Source organism: Physeter macrocephalus, chromosome 20 (genome assembly GCF_002837175.3).
Source record: "Physeter macrocephalus isolate SW-GA chromosome 20, ASM283717v5, whole genome shotgun sequence".
In the NCBI taxonomy this organism is placed as follows: domain Eukaryota; kingdom Metazoa; phylum Chordata; class Mammalia; order Artiodactyla; family Physeteridae; genus Physeter; species Physeter macrocephalus.
Window position 1 is genome coordinate 58,275,443 of NC_041233.1, and position 23,520 is coordinate 58,298,962.

General features: G+C 48.4%; 2 protein-coding genes across 3 annotated transcripts in view; both read left to right on the plus strand.

The window, feature by feature from the left end:
- Positions 1-174: 174 nt before the first annotated feature.
- SFXN2 (sideroflexin 2) lies at positions 175-22,238 on the plus strand. 2 transcript variants are annotated; one of them, XM_055081077.1, is made up of 13 exons: positions 175-260; positions 2,300-2,435; positions 12,040-12,224; positions 12,405-12,575; positions 13,515-13,613; positions 14,522-14,597; positions 14,918-15,003; positions 16,300-16,360; positions 16,730-16,796; positions 17,417-17,466; positions 17,763-17,812; positions 19,328-19,375; positions 20,182-22,238. In XM_055081077.1, exons 3-13 carry the CDS (start codon positions 12,064-12,066, stop codon positions 20,279-20,281), a joined length of 969 nt encoding a protein of 322 aa, XP_054937052.1. In that variant the 5' UTR covers positions 175-260; positions 2,300-2,435; positions 12,040-12,063; the 3' UTR covers positions 20,282-22,238. The 2 variants fall into 2 exon arrangements, with proteins under 2 accessions (XP_054937052.1, XP_023976952.1); XM_024121184.3 differs by lacking the exons at positions 175-260; positions 20,182-22,238 and having other exon boundaries at positions 2,292-2,435; positions 12,063-12,224; positions 19,328-20,175.
- Positions 17,784-23,520, plus strand: part of WBP1L (WW domain binding protein 1 like) — a 110,662-nt gene continuing 104,925 nt past the window's right edge. Inside the window, exons 1-2 of the mRNA XM_007126895.4 lie at positions 17,784-17,812; positions 19,328-19,375. Coding sequence (XP_007126957.1) covers positions 19,352-19,375 — 24 coding nt within the window. The 5' untranslated portion in view covers positions 17,784-17,812; positions 19,328-19,351. The remainder of the gene's footprint in view (positions 17,813-19,327; positions 19,376-23,520) is intronic.

The following is a 23,520-nucleotide window of genomic DNA, read 5'->3' on the forward strand; positions in this document are numbered from 1 at the left end:
GCCAATGTGCCCTCCCACTGCGCAGGCGGGCTGCTGGAGCGGCTGGAGGCTGTGGCAGGCGGGTGGAGACCCAGGGAATGGTGAAAACTCGCCCACGTGGCTGGCGGGGGCCACCCGGCCTGTGATTGGTCCAGAAGGAGAGGCGTGGGGGCGGGGCGAGGGGCGGTTCCCGGGCCGAGGCCAGAAGTGCACCCTGGCCGAGCTGCCAACGCGGGGTGCATCTGGTAGCAGTTGTCTCAGTGTGTTCCTCACGGGACCAGGTAAGGGGTCTTGGGAGGAGTCCGCCTGCCACATATACCTCCAGTCCCCACATCCCGGAGGGAGCTTGCATTTCTGTCCTGACTCTGCCCAGGCGGGGCTGTAGCGCGGGCTGGGCTTCCACCTGCCGAAGCCACGTGGCAAGAGAAGGGTCTACCTGTGGACCTCTCCTTTACGGCCCCCAGCACCTTCGTGTGCCGGGCTGAGGGGCGGGGGAGTCATGGGTTGCGCACCCATCTCCGCACACCTGTGTTAGAATCCGGGCTGGAGGACTCCTGGTGGTGGGAGGCTGCCTGTCGGAAGGCAGGAAGCTGCTTGAGGACTGGCCCTGAGGGCTGGGGTGAGCTGATAGCGGGGGTGAAAGACGTTTTGGGAAGGATAGTTTCGTTGAACTGCGTTGGACCGGTCGGTGCGCCGTCTGCAGCCCCGGAGGAGGCAAAAAGGGGCCTGCGCTTACAGGCAAGAAACAGTGGGAGGGATTCTGGGTGCTACCTCCCACCCCTTCCCCGTGCAGAGGACAGAAAGAAGAGTTGCAACATTTGTGCCAGGTCCTATTCCAGACCCTGGAGACACAGCAGGGGGCTAAATCTGCCCCCATGGAAATTACATCCTTCCTAGTGAAATGCTTTTCATACAGATAACATTTCATTCTCATAACCCTAGAAATTGGTTATTTTAAGCGATAAGAGTGGGGACTTGAACCTAGTACTTTCTGACTCTTGAGGAATTATTAAACACCATTATTGTATTGTCCATGTTGGAGGAACAGAGTGGTTTATACCTGAGATGTAAATCCAGAAGTTTTTAAGAGCAGATAAAGTGTGGGCATGGATGATACACTTGGAGGTTTACAGATGTGTGTGTATGTGCCTCTTACCTACCTCATTGGGTTCTTGTGAGGATTATATGAATTATTATATGTCAAGTACATAGAACATTGCCTGGCTCGTAGGAAGTGCTATATGGGGCTTAGTTTTTATTTTTTTATTTTTTGGCCGCGCGGAACGGCATACGGGATCTTAGTTCCCTGACCAGGGATCGAACCAGTGATCCCTGCAGTGGAAGCGGGGAGTCTTAACCACTGGACCGCCAGGGAGGTCCCATGGCTTAGCTGTTGTTAATAGCTTCATCCAGATTTGGGGCTTTGCTGCTTTTATGACCAGCAGGCTTTTCAGCCTAGTTAAGATCATTGGAATGAAGGCAGATTTTCCCTGAATGGTCCTTAGCTTTTTATGCATTCAAGTAAAGTATTTTTAAAAACATCTGCTACCTGCATACCTGCTTCAGATGCTTGGAGAGAAAACTCAGTTCAGAACCTTGACTAAGGAGGTGCAAGGTGAATGGTTAATTCAGAGCATGTACTCTTTCAATCCACCCATCTCTATCCTGTTGGTTCTTTTGTGAAAGAGGCAAAGCAGACTTCTCTTTCTAAGTTGCCTGGTGTCTAACATCATGGTTGCCTCGGAGTCACATGATTGTACAAAAGCATATACTACCAGGGCCTGCTGGTTTAATTATTAGTCTCATTCTCCAGCTTGCTCTAGGCAGCCTTGACACTAGCCCTCGCCATCTCAGTGGTCTTTGTGTCTGAACTTCTTTTATTTATTTATTTAATTTTTTTTTTGGCTGCGTTGGGTCTTCGTTGCTGCGTGCGGGCTTTCTTTAGTTGTGGCGAGCGGGGGCTACTCTCGTTGCAGTGTGCAGGCTTCTCATTGAAGTGGCTTCCCTTGTTACGGAGCACGGGCTCTGGGTGCTCGGGCTTCAGTAGATGTGGCACGTGGGCTCAGTAGTTGTGGCTCGCAGGCTCTAGAGCGCGGGCTTGGTAGTTGTGGTGCACGGGCTTAGTTGCTCCACGGCATGTGGGATCTTCCTGGACCAGGGTTCGAACCCGTGTCCCCTGCATTGGCAGGCGGATTCTTAATCACTGCTCCACCAGGGAAGCCCTGTGTCTGAACTTCTTGAGTCTTTGACTCCCATCTTCCTCTGATGGGAGTACAAGCCATGATATTTTGTTTTTCTCCCTACCTGGGGATTCAAATAGGAAGATCTTGGGTACTTCCCCCGCACTTGCAAAAGGATACAGCAGAAGAGGTTCCGAAGCCTGTTTTCCAAACTCTGATACTGTCTGCCAGAGAAAATCAGCTCTCCCTGGAAGGACGAGCATTACTTCAGGAGAGGTAGTAGGTTATACCATTCTTTTAATCTTTTCCCTTCCCTCCCTCTCTTTCTTTCTCTTTCTCTCTCTCTTTCTCGAGACAAGCACCCTGTAGTGGATAGAGGATCTATCTAGGTGACCCTAAGCCTTGTAACCTGTGGTGTTTTTTTTTTTTTTTTTTTTTGGCACCGCACCCTCAGCAGTGAAGGGCAGAGTCCTAACCACTGGACCTCTAGGGAATTCCTGTCTAAGCCTTGTAACCTTGGGAAAATATGGCCCTAGCTGTTGTCAGATCTTTGGATAAGCAGGACTGGATCTGTTTCCTATTCACATTTATATCTGCCACAGTGCAGGACCACATGTGCCACAAATGCTCACCATGCTGGCTCAATCCATGTGAACCTTCCTAGGCATCAGTTTCCTCATCTGTAAGCTGAGATCCCTAATGTCTTTGAGCTGTGACATTCTCTAATCCTGGAAGGAAAGGGAGGTATTGGTTAGTCACCTGTTTGATTTCCACCTCCCCCTGTTCCCTGTAGCGGAACCCTGGATGTAATAGTCACCTTTTTAGGAAGTAGTAGATATGGTTCGTGTAGGAAGAGGGATCATAACTGTTGAAGGAAACTTAAGACCAGTAGGACTCAGTATAGGAGGGGTAGACAATTTGCAGCTTCGTGAAAGAAAGCTTCTGTAACCAAGGCAGGTTCTTAGTTTGACAAAAAAAAGGGGGGGACATCCTTGATGCCCAGAGAACCCAAGAATAAGTTGGAATACATTTCAGGCAGGCAGTAAGTGCTTTTAGAGGGCAGATGAGGGCTATAGCGTGAACCTTATAGTCTGTTGGGGAGGCAAATTTTACACTGATAACTGTAAATAACAAGAAAGTGACGATTACAAAAACCCAGCTTGCTTCGAAGGAGGACAGGATGCTATGGGAGTATGTAACAGAAGGGCTTGAGTTTGCCCTGAAGGAGTCACGGAACTGCCCCCATTGGGGGCCATTAGCGTGGGGGGAAATGTTGAGACATAGAATTTAGATTTTTTTCCCTTTATGTTTTACATAAGACAGGACTGGGCAGTTCCTATCCTGACCTTGGTAGTGAAGGCAAAGGTTCTTGCATGATTTAGCAAATGATTACCCCCTCATGGTAGAAATGCTTCCATTGTGAAAGTCAGAGGACTTTCCAATGTTGGATTGTTGGGTTGAGGGTGGAGAGGGTTGGCTGAGAAGTGTGTGTGTGTGTGTGTGTGTGTGTCTGTGTGTGTGTCTGTGTGTGTGTTGAGGGGGAGGCATAGCATTTGGGACTGTCTGTATCCGGTGCGAGTGTGGGTCTCTGTAAGCCAAGGCCAGCTCCTTTTCCTTTCTGTAGAGTGAAGGAAAGTGAACTTTTTCCCCTCCTCCCACCCCTGGCTTCAGTTGGGACTGGGTGAAATGTCTTTGGTCTTTGGACCAGCCTGCGGGAGCCGAGTCAGCCTGTCCCCAAAGGTCAGAGCCCGGAGCTTTCTCGTGGGCTCTGTGGTGGGGTGTGAGAGGGGGAAGCCGGAGTCCTGGCAGTGGGCTCTTGCTGTGGGCCGTCTGACTTACCCTGAGAGGCTGCCACCGAGTCACTGAGCCAAGGCCCCCCAGGGGTGCTGCGGAACCACCCACCGCAATGGGCCTCTCCTCCCTCCTGGGGAAGTGGCTCACCCTGAGCCATCAGCTTGCTGAAGTCTCTCCCACCCTAACAGACAATCTAAAACTTGATCGCCTCTCTTGCTCTGCCTCATCTGTTGACTTCTCCTGCCTGCCACCTCTCCGGTTGTTCTTTCTCATCTTTTTGTTGGGTTACCTCTTAAATATAGTGGTTTTTCAGGGTATGTCCTTGCTGCTGCTCTTCCCAGTATTCTCCTTGGAAAACTTTATCTCAAACTACCCGCCACCCCTGTGCTGCTCCCTCACTGTTTTACTTCTAACCAGATCTCCATGCTGGGTTTTAAGCCTAAATATCCAATTGCTGACCGACTGGACCTCTTTTTTAGCAAATACTCGAATTCTTCTGCTTGGCGTTGAGGCAATGGTGGTGAGCAAAATGGATGCAGCTCCTGGCTTCAAGGAGCTTATGGCCTAGTGGGGGAAGGTGGGCATTAATGTAAAACCACAGAGTATCATGACAGACTGGCATGGCTCTGAAGGAAAAGTATGGAGCCAAGAGGGCTTATAGCAGAGCAGCGGATCTAGTTGCATGGGAGGGAGGAAGGAGGTCCTTCAGAGGATTCTCTGAGGAAAGGAGGTGTGAACCAAGATATGAAGGACAAGTAGGTGCTTCCTTGCAGGTCACTCAGACTGTCTCTGCAGAGCAAAAGACTACTATTTTTGGGGGTGGGGGGAGCCCTTGAAATTATTTGCTAATGCACCTGCTTTTAAGGCTGCTGTTTATTCTGAGGTGAACTTCCTTCGCAGCCGTAATAACCCATGGGTCTTTATTGAGGTAGTGGTCTTGGGTGGAAGTTTCCTTTCATTCTACTACTTAGTATAAAACATTTATTTTTTACTAGGTCTGCAGCTTCCATCAGCGATATGTTTCCTTTCCCTAATGTGAAACACTGGCTTTGTTTGCTCAAGTCTGTGAGTGCTTTTGGATTTAGATGATTGTATAACTCAAGAAGATAGCGCTTTTTTTTTTAACATGTTAACCACTATCATTTTCACTTTATATACTTTGGCACTGAATTATTACAAAAATTACTTCTGTAATTTAAAAAGACAATGTTTTCAGAATGAGAAAAACAAATGGCCAAAAACATATGAAAAGATGCTTAATCTCATTAAGAATCAAGAAAATACAAATTAGGGACTTCTCTGGCAGTCCAGTGGTTAAGACTCCACACTTCCACTGCAGGGGGCACAGGTTTGATCCCTGGTTGGGGAACTGAGATCCATTATGCTGTGTGGTGCAGCCAAAAAAAAAAAAATTTTAATTAACAAAAGAAAATACAAATTAAAACAACAATATTGTTTCTGCCCATCAACTTGGCAAAAAAAGTAAAGATTTATAATACCCATTTTGGTGAAAGTTTGACTGAAGCAACATTATCATACACAACTGGTGAAAAATCAATTTGTATTATAAAGACTTAATTTAAAACATGTATATCCTTTGATCCAGCAATTCCACTTCTAGAAATCAATCTTAAAGATATAGTTGCCATGGGGACTTCCCTGGTGGCTCAGTGGTTAAGAATCTACCTGCCAATGCAGGGGACATGGGTTCGAGCCTTGGTCCAGGAAGATCCTACATGCCGCGGGGCAACTAAGCCCGTGTGCCACAACTACTGAGCCTGTGCTCTAGGGCCTGTGTGCCGCAGCTACCCAGCCCAAGTGCTGCAGCTACGGAAGCCTGCGTGCCTAGAGCCCGTGCTCCGCAACAAGAGAAGCCACTGCGATGAGAAGCCCATGCACCACAACGAAGAGTAGCCCCTGCTTGCTGCAACTAGAGAAAGCCCTCGCACAGCAGCGAAGACCCAACACAACCAAAAATAAATAAATTTTTGTTAAAAAGACAGCATTAAAGAAAAGATACAGTTGCCATATACACAAAGTGATGTGTGTAAGGGTGCTCACTGTAGCAGTGAAAAACTGAAAATAACCCAAATGTCTATCAAATAATGAAATTAAGGCACATGGAATATTATGTAATCACTAAAAAGAATGATAGAGTTGTATATCTCAAATGGAGAATTCTCTAAGATGTTAAACAAAAAAAGTAAGTTGTGTATCTGTGCCAGATAGTTTATTGCTCCTTAGCTCCAAATCTACCCTTCTTTGCCCTGTTTTATGATACTTGGTGTTGTAAACATTTTTCCTTTGCCCTCTGAGGTGATTTTAAGCTCTACCAGTAGAGGGCACTGGAGGAACACTGATGAGGAAGGGGTAGTCTTCCAGGTGCCTGGGTGCTTGCCTATTATCAAGTTTCAACAGCACCCCACCAGGCAGCTTCCCAGTGAGTTTCAGCAGCACCCGTGTGGGTGTCTTCCCATTGAGTTCCCTCAGCATCCCTGTGGGCAGCTTCCCAGAATCTCAGTGGCTTCCTGGCGAATTTCGTCAGTCCTCCAACTCAGCATTCTAGCGCATCCAGTTTCCTGCCTGCCAACCCTTCAGTGGGCGGCAAACTTTGAAGAGGATAGCTTTTTAAATCTTGCTCCAGGTGTGCCTGTGAACTTGTAATTCAATATATATGGAAAATCCTCAGGTGATTTTTTTTTTCAAGAAAAAAAAGACAAATGACATAGTAGTAGAAGATATAGAAGTAAATCTGAAAATTATTCCTTAAAAAAAAAAGGATGAGCAGGTGTTATTTAGTGAAGAGGGGAAGGAATAGCATCCTGGACTAGCATTTACAAAGGGACTGAGACAGATGGCAGCCTCGTGCGTTTGAGAGTCTCATAGCACTTGAAACTCAACACAAGGAAAGTCAAACTCACTGTTTTCTCCCTTAAAGCCTATTTTTCTATATTCTGTCTCAGCACGTTATTGCCCCAGTCAGAAACCCTGGTATCGCTCTAGGTATTTGTGATGGGTCAACTGGGCTAGGCCAGAGAAACTCCCCAGGACCCTCTCTCTGCTATATTTCCAGTTGGAAGGGCCTCTGAGGGAGAAGCAGCCAATTTGTAACAAACACACACTTTCTTTTAGTTATTAGACCAAACACTGATTTAGGTACCTGGTGAAGGGATTTTGCAAATGTAATTAAAATCCCTAAGTGGTTGGCTTTGAGTTAATCTAAAGGGAGATTATCCTGGGTGGCCTGACCTAATCAGATGGAATCCCTTTAAAAAAGGGCTGGGCCCCCGCCACCCTGAGGTTAGAGATTCCAGGAGGGAGGTAGGTGGGTAGATAGATTGATTGGTAGATGGATAGATAGAAAATCTCCTATTGGTTCTGTTTCTGTGGTTGAGCCCTGACTGATAGAATATTCCTCCTATAGCCTATCACTTAGCAAATCCTCAGATTATGCTGCTTTAAAAGCTTCTCTTCTTTTGATCCTCCTCCCAGTTCTGCTGCATCTGGGTTCATTTGAGCCCCACTTCTTCTTGCATGGATTGTTGGGGGTTCGCTTCCAGCTGGTATCTGCATCCTGTGAGGTCCTGCCATACCCTGTTTACTTTCATATGATTTCCTAGATTGTTCTTTCTTTTTTTTTTAGTAAATTTATTTATTTATTTATTTATTATTTTTAGCTGCGTTGGGTCTTCGTTGCTGCGCGCGGGCTTTCTCTAGTTGCGGCGAGCGGGGGCTACTCTTTGCTGCTGCCGTGCGCGGGCTTCTCATTGCTGTGGCTTCTCTTGTTGCGGAGCACGGGCTCTAGGCGCGCAGGCTTCAGTAGTTGTGGCACGTGGGCTCAGTAGTTGTGGCTTGCGGGTTCTAGAGCGTAGGCTCAGTAGTTGTGGTGCACAGGCTTAGCTGCTCCCCGGCGTGTGGGTTCTTCCCGGACCAGGGCTTGAACCCATGTCCCCTGCATTGGCAGGTGGATTCTTAACCACTGCACCACCAGGGAAGTCCCCAGATTGTTCTTTCTAAAGTACACATCTCATCTTGTCACTCTTCTTGAAATCTTTTAATGGCTTCCTGAAATTTTCAGGCAAAAGTTCAAAAGCCGTAGCTTTTTTTACATTTTTGCTCCTCTCAGCATATAGATCATACTTCTTTTGAAATTTTTTTTAGTGGTTGCCCTAGAGGTTGCAATATACATTTACAATGAATCCAAGTCCACTTTCAAATTATACTGTCCCACTTCACTGGTAGTGCAAGTAACTTATAATAGAGTCTTCCCAGTTCCTCCATCCCATCTGTTGTAGCATTGCTGTCATTCATTCACATATTGATAAGCTATAGTCACTGGACACTTCGTTGCTACTTTGAATATATTGTTATTATTTTGAACAAATTATCTATTTGTTAACTGTTAACAATTAGAATAAGAAAAATAAATATTTTATTTTACCTTTAATTATTCTTTCTCTGACACTCTTTGTGTAGGTCAGACTTTATGACCCATATCATCTTCTTTCTCTCTGAAGAACTTCTTTTAACATCTTGCAAGTCAGGTCTGTTGGTGACAAATTCCCTCAGTTTTGTTTGTCTCAGAAAGTCTTTATTTCTACTTCATTTCAAAAGGATTATTTTGCTGGATACAGAACTCTAGGTTTTTTGTACTTTTTTTCTTTAAACATTTTAAATATTTCACTCTGCTCTTGCTTGCATGGTTTCTGAAGAGAAGTCCAATGTAACTCTTATTTTTGTTCCTCTATAGGTAAGGGTTTTTTCCCTCCCTCTGGCTTCTTTCTTGATTTTCTGCAGTTTGAATATAATATGCCTGGGTGCAGATTTTCTGATAGTTGTCCTGCTTGATGTTCTCTGAGCCTCCTAGTTCTCTAGTTTCGTTTCTGTCATTAATTTTGGAAAATTCTCAGTCATTATCACTTCAAATATTTCTTCTGTTCCTTTTCCTCCTCTCCATCTGGTATTCCTCTTATATGTATGTTGCAATTTATGTAATTGTCCCAAGGTTCTTGGATATTCTATTCTGGTTTTTTTTTAATTCTTTTTTTCTCTTTACTTTTCAGTTTGGGAATTTTCTTTTCTTTTTTAAAATATTTATGTATTTATTTATTTATTTGGTTGCGCTAGGTCTTAGTTGCGGCTCGTGGGCTCCTTAGTTGCGGCTTAACGGGCTCCCTAGTTGTGGCATGCATGTGGGATCTAGTTCCCTGACCAGGGATCGAACCTGGGCCCCCTGCATAGGGAGTGCAGAGCTCTATCCACTGCGCCACCAGGGAAGTCCCGGGAATTTTCTGTTGACACATATTCAGGCTCACTGATTCTTTCCCTGGCCATGTCAAGCCTACTGATGAGCCCATCAAAGGCACTTTCATTTCTGCTACAGTATTTTTAGTTTCTAACATTTCCTTTTGGTTCTTTCTTAGAGTGTCCATCTCTCTGCTTCCATCATCCGTCTGTTCTTTCATGTTGCCCACTTTCCCATTGGAGTCCTTAGCATATTAATCATAGTTATTTAAAATTCCTGGTTTGATAATTCCAAAGTCTCTGTCATCTGGTTCTGATGCTTGCTTGCTCTGTCTCTTCAAACTGTGGGGTTTTGTTTGTTTGTTTTGTTTTGTTTTGTTGCCTTTTAGAATGCCTTGTCCTTTTTTGTTGAAAGCCAGATGTGTGTGAGGTTTTTACATTTTTCTGGCGAGGAGTTAGGTTGTGATTACTGTTTGCTAAAGCTGTAGGGGTCAAAAGTTAAATTTCCTCTGGTGCCCTTGTTTTTGTCTCCCCTGTTGTCTTTGGGTTTCTAGACACCTCTTCTTTTTTTTTTTTTTGGTACGCGGGCCTCTCACTGTTGTGGCCTCTCCCGTTGCGGAGCACAGGCTCCGGACGCGCAGGCTCAGCGGCCATGGCTTATGGGCCCAGCCGCTCCGCGGCATGTGGGATCTTCCCGGACCGGGGCACAAACCTGTGTCCCCTGCATCGGCAGGCGGACTCTCAACCACTGCACCACCAGGGAAGCCCTAGACACCTCTTTTTAAATAAGGTCTGAGACTTGCGGTTCTTTCTGTTGTTAGTCAGTTCCCCCTGTTATTAGACGGGAGCCCTATACCACCGACAGTGTGAGGAGAGGGGCAGTGTTCTATAGTCCTGTGATTAGGTGCCCCTGGACCTTCACAAGTCCTTCTCAGGTTCCCCTTACTCCCTTTAGGTGAGATAGGAAAGCTAGAAGGGGTGGAGTTGGCTGTTTCTCTTCCCCCAAGTCAGTTAGGTTTTGGTGAGACCCAGGGTAGTTAGGATCTGGTGAAACAGGCTAGGCTCCTTTGAGGGCAGGCCTTGTTAAAAATTGCAGAGGCCTATGAGTCTACTTCAGAATGGCCACTTCTCCCATCTCCCTGCCAGAAGCACTAAGGAATTTTTCTCTGATCTTCAGCCTGAGAACCTGGTGGGCTCCTGGAGGTAAAACTCATAAAAGTGTGTCTCCCCACACCACCACCAAAGATTAAATCCCCCTGGAATTTTTAACTCTCAAGCTTGTCCACACTGAACTTCCAGCAATTTGTCAATTACAGTAAGTTTCCTGTGGTACTTGCCCCAAGGGTTGGTCTTCTGTTCCCACTAAGCTGTGATTCTCTGTACCTGCCTGTCTCTCCAAGTTTGGGGGCAGTGGTTTGCCCTGTGACCTCAATTCTCTGATGGTTCTAAGAAGAGCTGTTGATTTTCAGTTTGTTCAGCTTCTTTTTGTTGTGAGGACAGGAGTGACCATTTCCAAGCTCCTCACATGTCAGACCCGCCTTAGTTTTTCAAGTCATGGATTCCAGAACCTAATTATTGGCAGGGGTTCTGAAGTTAGTCAGGCTGAATTAAAATCCTGACTCTGTCATTGGCAAGTGCTTGTGTGACTTGGCAAAGTTACTTACCTGTGCCTTGGTTTTCTCATCTATAAAATGGCTTTAAACATAAGAGTATCTCTATCTTATAGGGTTATGGTGAAGATGAATTCAGAAAATGCACGTCAGGCACCAAGCAGAGTGTCTGGTGTCAAGTAGGAGCTCAGTAAGTGTTAGTGTTGTCACCATCATCATCAGGTCCCCATGTGCACTGTGTGCTTTAAACACTGGCGCTTCTTCTTGCCTGGGGTATCTCTCCTCCATCCATCTGACTTTCATGCATCCTTCAAAACATTGTTTATATCTTGTTCTCACAAAGCATGTTCAGAATCCCTCATCCATTTTAGATAAGGTGATCTTATACTTTATCATCCAACCTGGGACACTTTTGAGGTTGAGGGGGTGCTTTTAATAATTACCACAAAAACAAAAACAAAAACAAATAATTACCACAGGACAACAAGCCCCCGGCAAACCAGGAGATGCAGTCACCTCAGTTTTAGTACCTCTTCTCTGGCTCTCTGCTGCTCCCCGTGTCCGTCAGCAGCATTGTCACACTACTGTCCTTGTTGACTTACTTGTCTCTCTCCTGTTCTGTGACGCCTTGCGTCCTGTGTCGCCATGGCGACAACCATGGCCCGGGATCTCTCATAGGGCCGGCGTGCACCCCCCCCGACTCTGAAATGAAGGTGATCATGCCATTGTCCTCTCCATCTTTATCAGTGATTGTTTCTACTTTCAGTGTGATCCCATGCCTCTTCCTCCTTCAGATAGATCTATCCTACCTTCTGGGGCTTCACTCACATTCCACCCCTTCTGGGAAGCCCCCCCCTTGATTTTTGTGTCCCCCCTTCTCAGCTTCCTCTCATCCCCTGGGCTTATTGTTGCTGTATGTATTATCTGTTGTTCCACAGGTGGGCTCTCGCTCCCCAGTCAGACTCAGCTCCCCAAGGACAGGCACTGCACTGTCCCCTTTCCCAGCCTCGCCCACAGCATGATCAAGCACCAGGCTGGCCACCAGCAGGCACTCAGGAAACACATGTTGGTGCCCAGTTGCTCAGACTGGTGACCTTTCACTGGACTCTTCCTGAGCTGAGTCAGATGATGCTAGCGGCTGGTGAGAGCCGTCAGTCTACCATAGCGGGAGGTGCTAAGGGCCTCCAGGGCAGGCTTTGAGGGCAATCTTCATTTTTCCTCTGTTCCTGAAGTCCACAGTTTTATGTGTGAGCAGGATGGAGGCTGACCTGTCTGGCTTTAATATCGATGCCCCTCGTTGGGACCAGTGCACTTTCCTAGGGCGGGTGAAGCATTTCTTCAATGTCACGGACCCCCGCACCGTCCTGGTACCAGAGTGGGAGCTGGACTGGGCCAAAGTGATGGTGGAGAAGAGCAGGTGAGCGGTTAGGGGAGTGGGCTGGGGGCACTGGGGCGACGTCGTTGGGTGCCCTAGGGACGAGGTGGAAATGGAAGACGAGGGGCTAGGCAGAGAGCTCAGGGAGGAGGAGGAGCTGAGAGCAGGATGACTCGGGGCCAGGGGTCAGGAGGTAACACTGCCTGTGGTCCTTGGTGGCAGGATGGGGACTGTGCCCCCAGGCACGCGAGTGGAGCAGCTGCTCTATGCCAAGAAGCTGTACGACTCGGCCTTCCACCCTGACACCGGGGACAAGATGAACGTCATTGGGCGGATGTCCTTCCAGGTCCCCGGGGGCATGATCATCACGGGCTTCATGCTCCAGTTCTACAGGTGCGACCCGGGAGCAAGGCAGCGCCAGGTGCAGCCGCATGGACCTGTTAGGCAGGGAGCCATAGTATGATGATAGTAATAGCCGTCTTTATGGATCCCTGACCAGCTACCAGGCGCTGTGTTAAATTCTTTGCATGTTATCACCTCATTTAATCTCAACAACCCTACAGAGAGGTACTGTTTTCATCTCCATTTTATAGATGAAGAACTGAGGTTCTGGAGAGGTTATATGACTTGTCCAAGTTCACACAGCCAGGAAATAGTGGTGCCTGGCTGTATAAACTGAGGCAGGCCTCTCAAGAGTGCTCAACGGATGAGCTATTCTAATTCCCTCTTTAAAAAGTACTTATTCAACAATGAATTTAATGTATTTTTATAAGGTAATATCCAAGTAAAAAAATTGGGACACCCTTTCAGCCCTTTTGGGGAGAGAAACTTTCTCTGTTGTTCCCCTTTTCTCTCTTCCCTCTCCCCCCTCTCTCCCCGACGCATTCAGTTACCCGGTTGTTGAGCCAGGCCTTGGGCCAGGTGTGCGGAGTATAAAGAATTTAGTCCCTCCCTTCAAGGGGTGCCCAATTTTGTTGAGACCAAGAAGGAAATAGTTACCATCCAGCTTGCTAAGTGGTAGGTTAGGGGTAGAATATGGGGTGGTGGGAGCAGAGAGCATAGAATGACTAACTGTGTCTCAGGAAGGGCAGGGGAAGGCTTGGGAAGGTTCCAAGGAAAAAGAGATCTCTCAACAGAGCAGGATTCAGCCATGTATGGAAAAGGTAGGGGGTGTGGCCGCTCCAGTCAGAGGGACAGCCTGTGCAAAAAAGCCCAGCTGCATGAAACAGCATGGGAACAGCTTGGGCAGCGGCAGGTAATGTGGTTTGACTGGTGTGCCCCAAACCCTCTTTCCATCCTCCTCTCTGCCTCTCCGGGCCTCCCTCCTGGTAGGACGATACCGGCAGTGATCTTCTGGCAGTGGGTGAACCAGTCCTTCAATGCCTTAGTCAACTACACCAACAGGAATGCAGCTTCCCCCACGTCGGTCAGGTAGGAGACCTGAACCCCAGGCCATCCATGTGGGCTTGGAGCAGGTGGCTGTCCTCTTGCCTCCAGGGGAACAGCCCTTCTAAAGGGTTCCAGGGCTGTCAGTCCTCCCTGGGTGGGACCTGTCCTGGGCAAGTGACCAGGTCTCCCTTTCCAGGGTTTGGAAGTATTAGGCTGACTAGGAGAGTATCTTCTTCCTAGACCAATTCAACATTCATTCATTCTACAAATATTTCTTGAGTGTGTATTAGGTGCTGGGCATGGTTCTAGATGCTGGGGATACATTTGAGTAAGACATGTGTGCTCTCTAGAGTTGAAGGTCTTTTAAGAAAACAAGCATAGGGACTTCCCTAGTGGTCCAGTGGTCAAGACTCCATGCTCCCAGTGCAGGGGGCACAGGTTTGATCCCTGGTCAGGGAACTAAGATCCCGAATCCCACATGCCGCATGGCGCGGCCAAAAAAAAATAAATGGAAAACAAGCGTAATAATCTCAGACTGTGATTGCTGCCATTAAGGAAATAAATAGATAACAAGACAGAGAACAGCAGAGGGGCATCTGTGTAGATAGGCTGTTCAGGGAAGTCCTTTCTGCAGAGCTGACATTTCAGCTGAGTTTCGAAAGATAAGGATTTAGCCATGCAAGAGCCCAGGGAAGAATTCCCGGGATAGGGGGCAGCAACATGCAAAGGTTCTGAGCAGGAAGCCGTTTGGTGTGTTTAAAGTACTGAAAGGAGGCCAAGGGGACTGGAGCAGCTGAGTGAGTTGGGGGGAGATCACAAGGTGAGGCTGGGGACAGACCACATGAGCTTCTCAGGAATGAAGCCACATTTCTAGCCTTTATCACTCAAGCCATCGTCCTGCCCTCAGCCAGCTAGGGTCCCCGCTCCCAAACATCTCTCTCCTCCACTAGGCAGATGGCCGTTTCCTACATCAGTGCCACAACCGCTGCGGTGGCCACTGCTGTGGGCATGAACACGTTGACAAAGGTACCGTCTGGGGTTGCTGTGGGCATGGTGGCCACGAGGCGGCAGCAAAGTCCTAGGGAAAACTTTTTTTTAACCAGGCAGGGGCCGTTTCCGGTCTGGATGAGTTGGGTTTGGCCAGAGCCCAGCCAAGTAGTGGGAAATTCAGCAGGGCTGCGCCCATTTGGTCTTTCTTGGGGCTTTGAGGGAGTTTGGGTTCCCCGACTGGGTGTCAGGATGCGTGGCAGTAGCGAGGTCTGATTTCTTGTTCTATCTTCCTGAAGCCCCTTCCACCCCTATCTCCAGGGAGCCTGACCTACTCCCATTGTTCTCTTCTCCCACAGAGAGCCCCGCCCCTGGTGGGCCGCTGGGTGCCCTTTGCCGCTGTGGCTGCGGCTAACTGTGTCAACATCCCAATGATGCGACAGCAGTGAGTACAGGGCTCCCTTTTCCTCCCTGCAGACCGTGAGGCTAGCAGGGGAAGGGCAAGAAACCAAGGCAGTGGGCCGCTCGCTGGGGCTGAGGTGGGTGTGGGGAGGGCTGCCGAGCTGCGCTTCGGAAGGTTCCCTGAGGACTGGCGGCTCCAACAGTGACGGCTGCAGGAGTGGCGGGTGACTTAGGTTTCATCTGTGATGTGTTTTGTGGGTGATGGGGAGCAGGGGTGGGGCGTTAGCGAGGACCTGTGGGGTTTGGCACTAGCTCATGTCCTTTCAACTGCAACTGTATTTAAGTTGTGGACTCGGCTTACTTCCAAAGCCTTGGGGATGCCTTACAGAATGAAACGCAGCAGAGCGAGGCGTCCAAAGATAGAACAGAACCAAGAAGCTTTGAGGAAGCCAGAGGGGCAGATAGATGTTTTCCAGGCACCAGGCTCTAAGCGTCACAGCAGGAAAGGTGAAAGGAGAAACCCGCTGTGTCTCACAGCTCTTGTTTCTTGACTAGACAAAGTATAGATGTTCCTCGGTTATAAAATTTAATGATGTAGTAGAGGTAAAGCGCCCCAAATAGCACCTGGACTGTAAGAAAATGCTGCATTAAGCATTAGCTACTGCTGCCCCTGTTTCCATCAGTGCCTTCCTCGTCATCACCAGTATCTATAAGGCACATTTTCTTGGGATTAGTAGCAAATGGAAAGTGATCACAACCGCCCTTGCAGAAAGAGCACACCACAGAAGAGTCCTGCATGCACACTGCTCGCCTCCCCCCCGCCCCCAGCCCCCGCATCCAGTTGCTCCTTCCAATGAATGAATGAGTCCCCACCACCCACCTGGTCTTGGATGGAGTGCTGTCAAGCACTGGCCTGAGACTAACAGCTCCTGTTTGGGAGCAGTCACTGTGTCAGGCACTGGACTTAGCACTTTGCAGGCATTATTTTGTTTAATCCTCACCAAGTCCCATGAAGTGGGTGCCATGATTATCCCCATTTTGCAAATGCGGATAACTGTGTCCTTAGAAGGATTCGGGAACTTGCTCAAGATCATACTCTTGCTCTGCAGTTTCCGGATGCAGCCTAGGCCGTTGGGGCCCAGTGCTAGCTCTCTGAGCCTCTGCCCTAGGTCACGGCCGGATACCACTCTCTGGAGTGGGGAAGGGCGCTCCAAGGGCCAGCTGCAGGAGGTGGCTTCCTAGAGCTTGAGTGCCCTGGCCTTGGTCCCCTGGTGTGTCACATCGCTGGCAGGCTTCCAGCACCCCTTTCCCATATCCAGCACCTCCTGTCTGTGTTTAGGGAACTCATCCAGGGCATCTGCGTGAAGGACAGGAACCACAATGAGATTGGTCATTCCCGGGTGAGCAGAGGCCTGCCTTTGGGGTGGGAGGAGGGAGTTCCCTCTCAGACCCTGTCCTGTTCTTCGTGGTCAGAGCAGGCCTGGGCTCTACTATAGGGTTGAGAAACCTTCTCCCTGACTCCATCCTCCTTCCCTATCGATTTTCCCTCCATATCTCTGTTCATGTCTTTTCTCCATCGTTTCTGGTCCTGAAGCCATAAAAATGTGGCTGGGTGGGAGAGGGTAAGTTGAGGTCACTCAACCCCTGACAGGTCCATCCCTTCCTCTTTACCAGCTCAGACTTGGCCTTGACCCTGACCCAGCCCTCAGGTGCAGCCTATGGATACTGGATAAGCTCATTCCTGACAACTTACTCTTTTCTGCCCTCAGAGAGCTGCGGCCATAGGCATCACCCAAGTGGTCATTTCTCGGATCACCATGGCAGCCCCTGGCATGAGTAAGATGGGGAAGCCCTCCCATCCTGGGGGACCCTGGAACAAGTGATGGAGACCTCAACCACACTTCGGGTGGGGGGTGGGACCTCAGCCTCTATAGACATGCTTCTCAAACTGGTTTGCTTGAGTGACAAGAGCCACAAGAGAGCCACACTGTAATTCCTGGAATGTCAGTGAATCAGAGATTTGGTGGAGAAAGTTATTTTCATTTAACAAATATTCCTTAAGTTCCTTCAGTGTGCTGGACACAGTGTGGGGGGCTGGGGACACAGTGGTAGAGAAAAATAAGTCCCCTGCCCTGGTTTTGCTGTCAGCAGGGGCATGTTACAGAGCAGGATGTAAAACTTGCTTCAAAGATAGTTTTGAGAAGGGTGCTCTGGGCCTGCGGTACTTGTCCTCCTGTTGTTATAGGTGTGCAGGTTGAGGAGTTTGGGAAGGACCTTCTGCCAGGACTTGGGGGAGGGGTGGGGCATGGCCATGCCTACAGTCTTCCATTCTTCTCCCAAATGAAAAGTATTTTCTGGAACTTCTGGGGAAGGAGGGGGAATCACTCAGTCTGTGATCCGACTTTGGAAAGGGATCTTGGGGGGAGTCTCACAGCCTTTCCCCTGGTTTCTTCCAGTCCTGCTGCCGGTCGTCATGGAAAGGCTGGAGAAACTGCGCTGCATGAAGGTGAGCGGATTCTCCTTTGCATCTTCCCTGCCCAGAACACATACGTGCTGGGGGCTCTTGGCCGTCTTACCCTTCCCTCTTGCTCCCACCCTGCATCTCACTCAAGTAGGGCCCATCCTGGTGCCCGCTGGCTGCCCAGTACTCAGCCTTGTCTGCCGAGAGCAAGGAGAGCCCCCTCCCCACCCTGCAGAGCCAGGGTTTCCCGCCTGCGGGTTTCTAGCTGGGTGACCCGCGTGGGTTTCACCTCGAAGTATGGAAGTCCCACGTGGGTCTCTCTTTTGTCTGTTTCTGTGCAGAGAATTCGGGTGCTGCACGCCCCATTGCAGGTTCTGCTGTCCGGGTGTTTGTGAGTATCATATTTTCTCGGTTTGGGGGTCTATGGTGGGGTGCCCAAGATCTGTCTTCTTGTGTCACCCACGTTGGAAAACATGTACTCCTTTACCTGACTTCAAAAGCGCCCGGGCTTTAATGCCTGTGGCCCCTCTGGTGCGCTCTCACCCCTTCTTTCTGAGGGCACCAGGCTGGCACTGTGCACACACTGGAGTGGAAAGTGGAACCCTTGGGGGTCCTTCTGTCCCAGGGTCTCCCCTCTGACCTTAGGTCTTCAGTAGTTTTAGAGAAGAGACAAAAATGATGAGATCATCCCACCACAAAAAAGAAATGCATTATGTGATGTGATAGAGGGGTTAGCTCACGCCGGTGGTAAATTTACACAGTGCTACATGTCAGTTATATCTCAATACATCCAAAAAGATGAGCCATCGAAAATGACAGCACAGCCTGGGCCCGTCAAGTGTCCCAGCCTCGCACGGGAGGAAAGCACCACGAGTCCTGGCAGCATTCTTAGGTGCCTGCCCTTGACTGGACATGTCCCAGCATTACTCATGCTTTGTGAGGCCATGAGGCTAATGACAGCAACCAGAGCTAACACGCATTGGATGTTTTCTGTGTGCCGCCACTGTGTTGATGTTTCACGTCTATATTTTCACCTAATTCCCTCAGCCCTCGAGGTCTACATATAGTCATCATCTCCTTTCCCAGATGAAGAGACTTGCTATGCGTCTCTAGCTGGTAATTGCTGGAGCTGCGAATGGATCCTTAGCAGGTCTAACATTATGCCAGGCTGTCTTCTGCTAACTGATTTCCCACTGAGGGAGCAGTTACCATGGGCTGGATGTGTCACACGTGTTATCTCATTTAATCCTCACAGTAACCGTGCAGAGTAGGTGCTCTTGCCCTCCCTCTGCTGGCTCAGAGGGAACTTGCCCAAGATTGCACAGCTAGGAAGTGGCAGAGCTGAGACACGAACCTAGGTCTGTTAGATTCCCAAATCCTGTAAAACATGGTCCTGGATCCGCATCCTCTGAGAGCTTGTGAGAAATAAAGACTCTCAAGCCCTTTCCCAGACCTACTGAATTAGCATCACATTTGAACAAGCTCCTCGAGTTCCTTGCATGCCCAGTGAAGTTTGAGAAGCTCTGCCCTCACTGTTCTCCAACAGCTCGGGCATTCATTGAGTACAGGAGCAGGGCCCTGGGCCTACACCCCTCCCTGCTTTCCCTATACATCAGGAATTGCCTGTGGTCGTTAGGGCTGCTGCCCACACTCCCTGGTGACTCCATTACCTTCTTCTTCTGCTTGAATGATGGGTGGGTGGGGTGTGAGGGGGTGTGTGTGTGGGGGGCTGATTTTATCCTGTGCTAGAGTGAGTCTCCAGGCACCAGGAGACCAGGAGAAGGGTTGGAGGGAGAGGAGCTTTGGCGCCGGCTCCCCCTTCCTTTGAGGGGCTCAGCGATGGGGTGTGGGTGGGTCTGTGAGATGCCAGACACCCCCTAATGCTTTGGTTTCTCCTTTCTTCCAGCCTCATCTTCATGGTGCCAGTGGCATGTGGGCTGTTCCCGCAGACATGGTATCAGCTGTTCATTCCTCACTTGGTTTTACTGAGCACCCTGTCCCTGGTCTCCCTGACCTGCCTGGTGTCCCGAAGGAGAGAGGGAGGGGCAGGCAGGGGAGGCATCTGTCCAAGGACAAGTACCTGTCAGTCTAAACTCTGGACCTCTTGACCCCAGGTGAATGGTAAACTGAAACAGAGCTCCAAGGGGCAGAGGGGCTGCCTTGGAGAGATGGTGGGGGAACAATAAGAGACTTTCTGTCCCTGCTGGTTGAGTTACTAGATCCATTTCCCTGGCTGGATCTGGTCTTTGAAATTGAACAAGAGGGTAGGTACTCACTCTGGCTGATGTTCGCCAGAGGGTGGACGGCTTCGACCTCTCCGCTTCCCTTGCATGTCCTGGGAAGGGCAGAGGGGGTGGGTGAGGAGAGATGATGGCAAAGGGAAGGTAAGCATCAGACTGGGGCGGTGGGGTGAGGCGGAAGACTAGCTCCAGGAGACCAGGCATAGCTTGAATAGATACGGAGAAGATGCCCGTTTCCCTTTCCCTAGTACTCTCAGCTCTGTAGTCACCTGCTACACCTCTCCTGTGTTCTGAGCACCGAGCTTGTAATCCTGAAGAAGACAGAAGTTTAGCACCAGGGAGATGAAGTCAGGGCTCAATAGAAGTAAAAGTAACATACTGTAGTGTACGGAGGTCATTAATAATTCTGATGGAAAATGGGCAAGGGCTTCTTAGAGGCGGCATCCGAGTTGGATTTTATCTGAGGGTAATTTGCTGCTCGTCCAGGTGGCACACTTATAAGCCCCTTCTCTCTTCTCAGTGAATTGCCAGTTTCCTATCTGGAACCAGAGCTCCAAGACACTATCAAGGCCAAGTATGGAGAACCTGTGCCTTATGTCTACTTCAATAAGGGTCTCTAAATGCCCCACCCCAGCAAGGACCAGTCCATACCCATATTTACCAGCTCCTCCTTAGCCACTGTGGATTCCCGTGCCTCTTTGCCAACAGGGCCTGTAGGCCAGGGTGGATTTTGGGGGATGAGGGTGGGGGTGGGAGGATGCCTCATGCTTCTACCCAGGCACCTGGGTTTACTGGACAACAGGGGATAAACGTGAACAAGGTGTGGGGGGAGGCCAAGTCTTCTATCTGCTCTCCCCTAACCCCTGTCCCCTGGAGACCAGGAGCTGAGACCCCCTCAGGGAGAAGGTGCTGAGACCTGGGGGTGACACTCAAGCAAACCGTTTGGAAAAGTTAGGAAACCTTTAGGATTCTGGTTCCAGCCAGGATTGAGGAAGGGCCCCTCTTCTCTTCCTCCTCATCAGCTCTCAGGCAAGGGAACCTTTCACCTGTGTAGTTCTGGCTCCTTCAGGAAGGGGGAGGGAAGAGGCCAGGTCACCTTGGGGCTCCTCTTTGCTCTTCCCCACTCTCCTCCCAGGGCCCCCTGGTCAGAAAGCTTCTCTGGGAGTCTTGCTAAACTTGAGTTTATCAGGCACCCAGGAGTTTTAGTGCAAAAAAAAAAGGACATTGTGTGAGGCAGCAGAGTTTTGTGGTGCTTCAAGCCCTACCTGTTGACACTGGCTTTGTTCTCCTGCCCCTAAAATCATATCTGATTCTATTTCTCTGTGTCTAAAAGATAATTCCACTGACTGTGAGTAAAAAGGATGTAGGTAGGCATTAACCGCATGTGTTAGTGGGTATAATTTCCTGGCTACCTCCCTTCCTCAGCCCACTGGGTTAAACACCAAAGAAAGACTGTTGTGTACTGAATAGGAAAGGGAAGTTTTATTTGGATGCCTCTGAGAGGAAATCAGCCAGGACCAAAGAGCCTTAAAGGACACACAGCAAAGCGCAGCCGTTCGCCCTTCCCAGTCTGGCTGCTCTAGGTTATTTCTCAGGCCCTTGCGGGAGAGGGGGCTGTTGTGGCTGACCTGGGGCCATGTCTGTATGAGTTTTGTGTAGTAGAATTTACTGACTGATCAAAGGATATCACTGTGAATTGAATGCATTTCTTGAAAGAGCACAGCGAACTGTCTGCACACTGAGTTAATAAAGCCTGGATGGAAAGCAGGATCTGGTTTTACTTTGGCCTTGGCATGGAGGAGCGTATCACAACTATAAGGGGAAACTGTCTGGTGCCCTGAGGCCATTGTTCATCTCCCTTATTATGGAGGAAAAATCCACCTGTCTTTGCTTGAGGCTCCAGAGATCTCCCAGTGTGGGAGTGTGTTGCTCTGGGGGAGGCGGGGCAGGGAGTTGGCAAACCATGGCTCAGGGGTCCAAATCTGCCTGGTATCTGTTTTTGTGTGTTTGGGAACTAAGAATGGCCTTTACATTTTTTGGAAGTTGTGAAAAAGAAAAAGAATATGTGAGACCCTGTGTATGTGGCATGCAGAACCTGAAATATTTACTGTCTGGCCCTTTACACAAAAAGTTTCCCCTACTCTGGAGTAATGGTCCTTAAGAACATGCATGAGGTTCACCTGGAGGGCTTCTCAAAACATGGATTACAGGGCCTCATTCCTAGAATTTCTAATTATGTGGGTCTGGGATGGAGCTGGTGAATTCGTATTTCTGGTAAGTTCCCAGTGATGCTGATTCTGTCAGTCTGGGGACCACTTTGAAGGACCACTGCTTTAAAGAGAAAGGGCCTCCTCTCTGAGGTCAGGATACTGGCTGCAATTTGATTTTTCCCCCATTTAAAATAATAAAATATAACTCACGTGACATAAAATTCATCCTTTTAAAGCGTACAATTCAGTGGTTTTTAGCATGCTTACAATGTTGTGCAACTGTCATTACTCTCTAATTCCAGAATATTTTCATTACCCCTGAAAGAAACTCTGTACTCATTAGTAGTCACTCATTACCCTCATCCCCCAGCCCCTTGCAACCCCTAATTTATCTTCTGTCCCTATGGATTTACCTATTCTGGACATTTCATGTAGGTGGAATCACACACTATGTGGCCTTCTGTGTCTGACTTTTTTCACTTAGCATAATATTTTCAAAGTTCATCTATTCTGTAACATGTACAATTTAATTTTGGCTGATGTCTGAGCAGAAAAGTCTGTGTCTTGGAGCTGGCTTCCTTAGGACAGGAGGTCTGCCTTAAGCTTTGCTCATTTCCAAAGGCAAATAGGAAAAACATTACCAGAGCTAGCCAGAGCTTGGAAGCAATTCTGAACTGATGTTCTCTCAAGAATCCACAATCTTCTCCTTTCTTTCCCATCTCCTTAAGCCTCCTGGCAGTCCTCCTCTCTTCATAGACAATTACTCTTTTGGAAAAGTCTGGAGTAGATAGTGGTTGCAGTTCAGAGGCAGATTAAAAATAGTTCGCTCAAACCGCATCTCAGCTCTATCTTGTAAGGCCTCTCTGCTTTCTTTGATTTGGCCCCTGTGGGATGTGGAAAGAAGTGATTAGGGTGACTAAAATGCCTTGGTGTGAGAAGTGCTAATACAGACTGAGCAGGGTGTAGTGTTTGTCCTGTCCAGTAGCTCAGTTCAAGCTCTCAGGTAAAGGGAGAAAAGGAAGTCAGGACAAAATTCCCTTCTGTTTTCCAAATTGAAACCATTGGGGTTTCCTAATGATGATGATATCTGGCTTTTTTTTTTTAATTGGAGTATAGTTGATTTACAGTGTTGCATTAGTTTCAGGTGTACAGCAAAGTGAATCAGTTTTAGATATACATATATCCACTCTTTTTTTAGGTTCTTTTCCCATATAGGCCATTACAGAGTATTGAGTAGAGTTCCCTGTGCTATACAGTAGGTTCTTATTAGTTATCTATTTTATATATAGTAGTGTGTATACGTCAATCCCAATCTCCCAATTTATCCCTCCCCACCCCTTATCCCCTGGTAACCATAAGTTTGTTTTCTGCATCTGTGACTTGACTTCTGTTTTGTACCCTTCTGTTCATTTGTACTTTTTTTTAGATTCCATATATAAGCGATGTCATATGGTATTTTTTTTTTTTTGAGTGGCTTGAACAAGAGACATGTATTTTCTTATGTGCTATAAGTCCATAATCAAGGTTCCAGCAAATCTGGTTTCCGGTGAGGGCTCTCTTCCTAGTTTTTGTCCCAAAAGTCACTGAGGTATAGTAAAGTTCTTCAATCTTTTTATTTTTTCTTTCTGTTCTTCAAAGTAAATCAATTT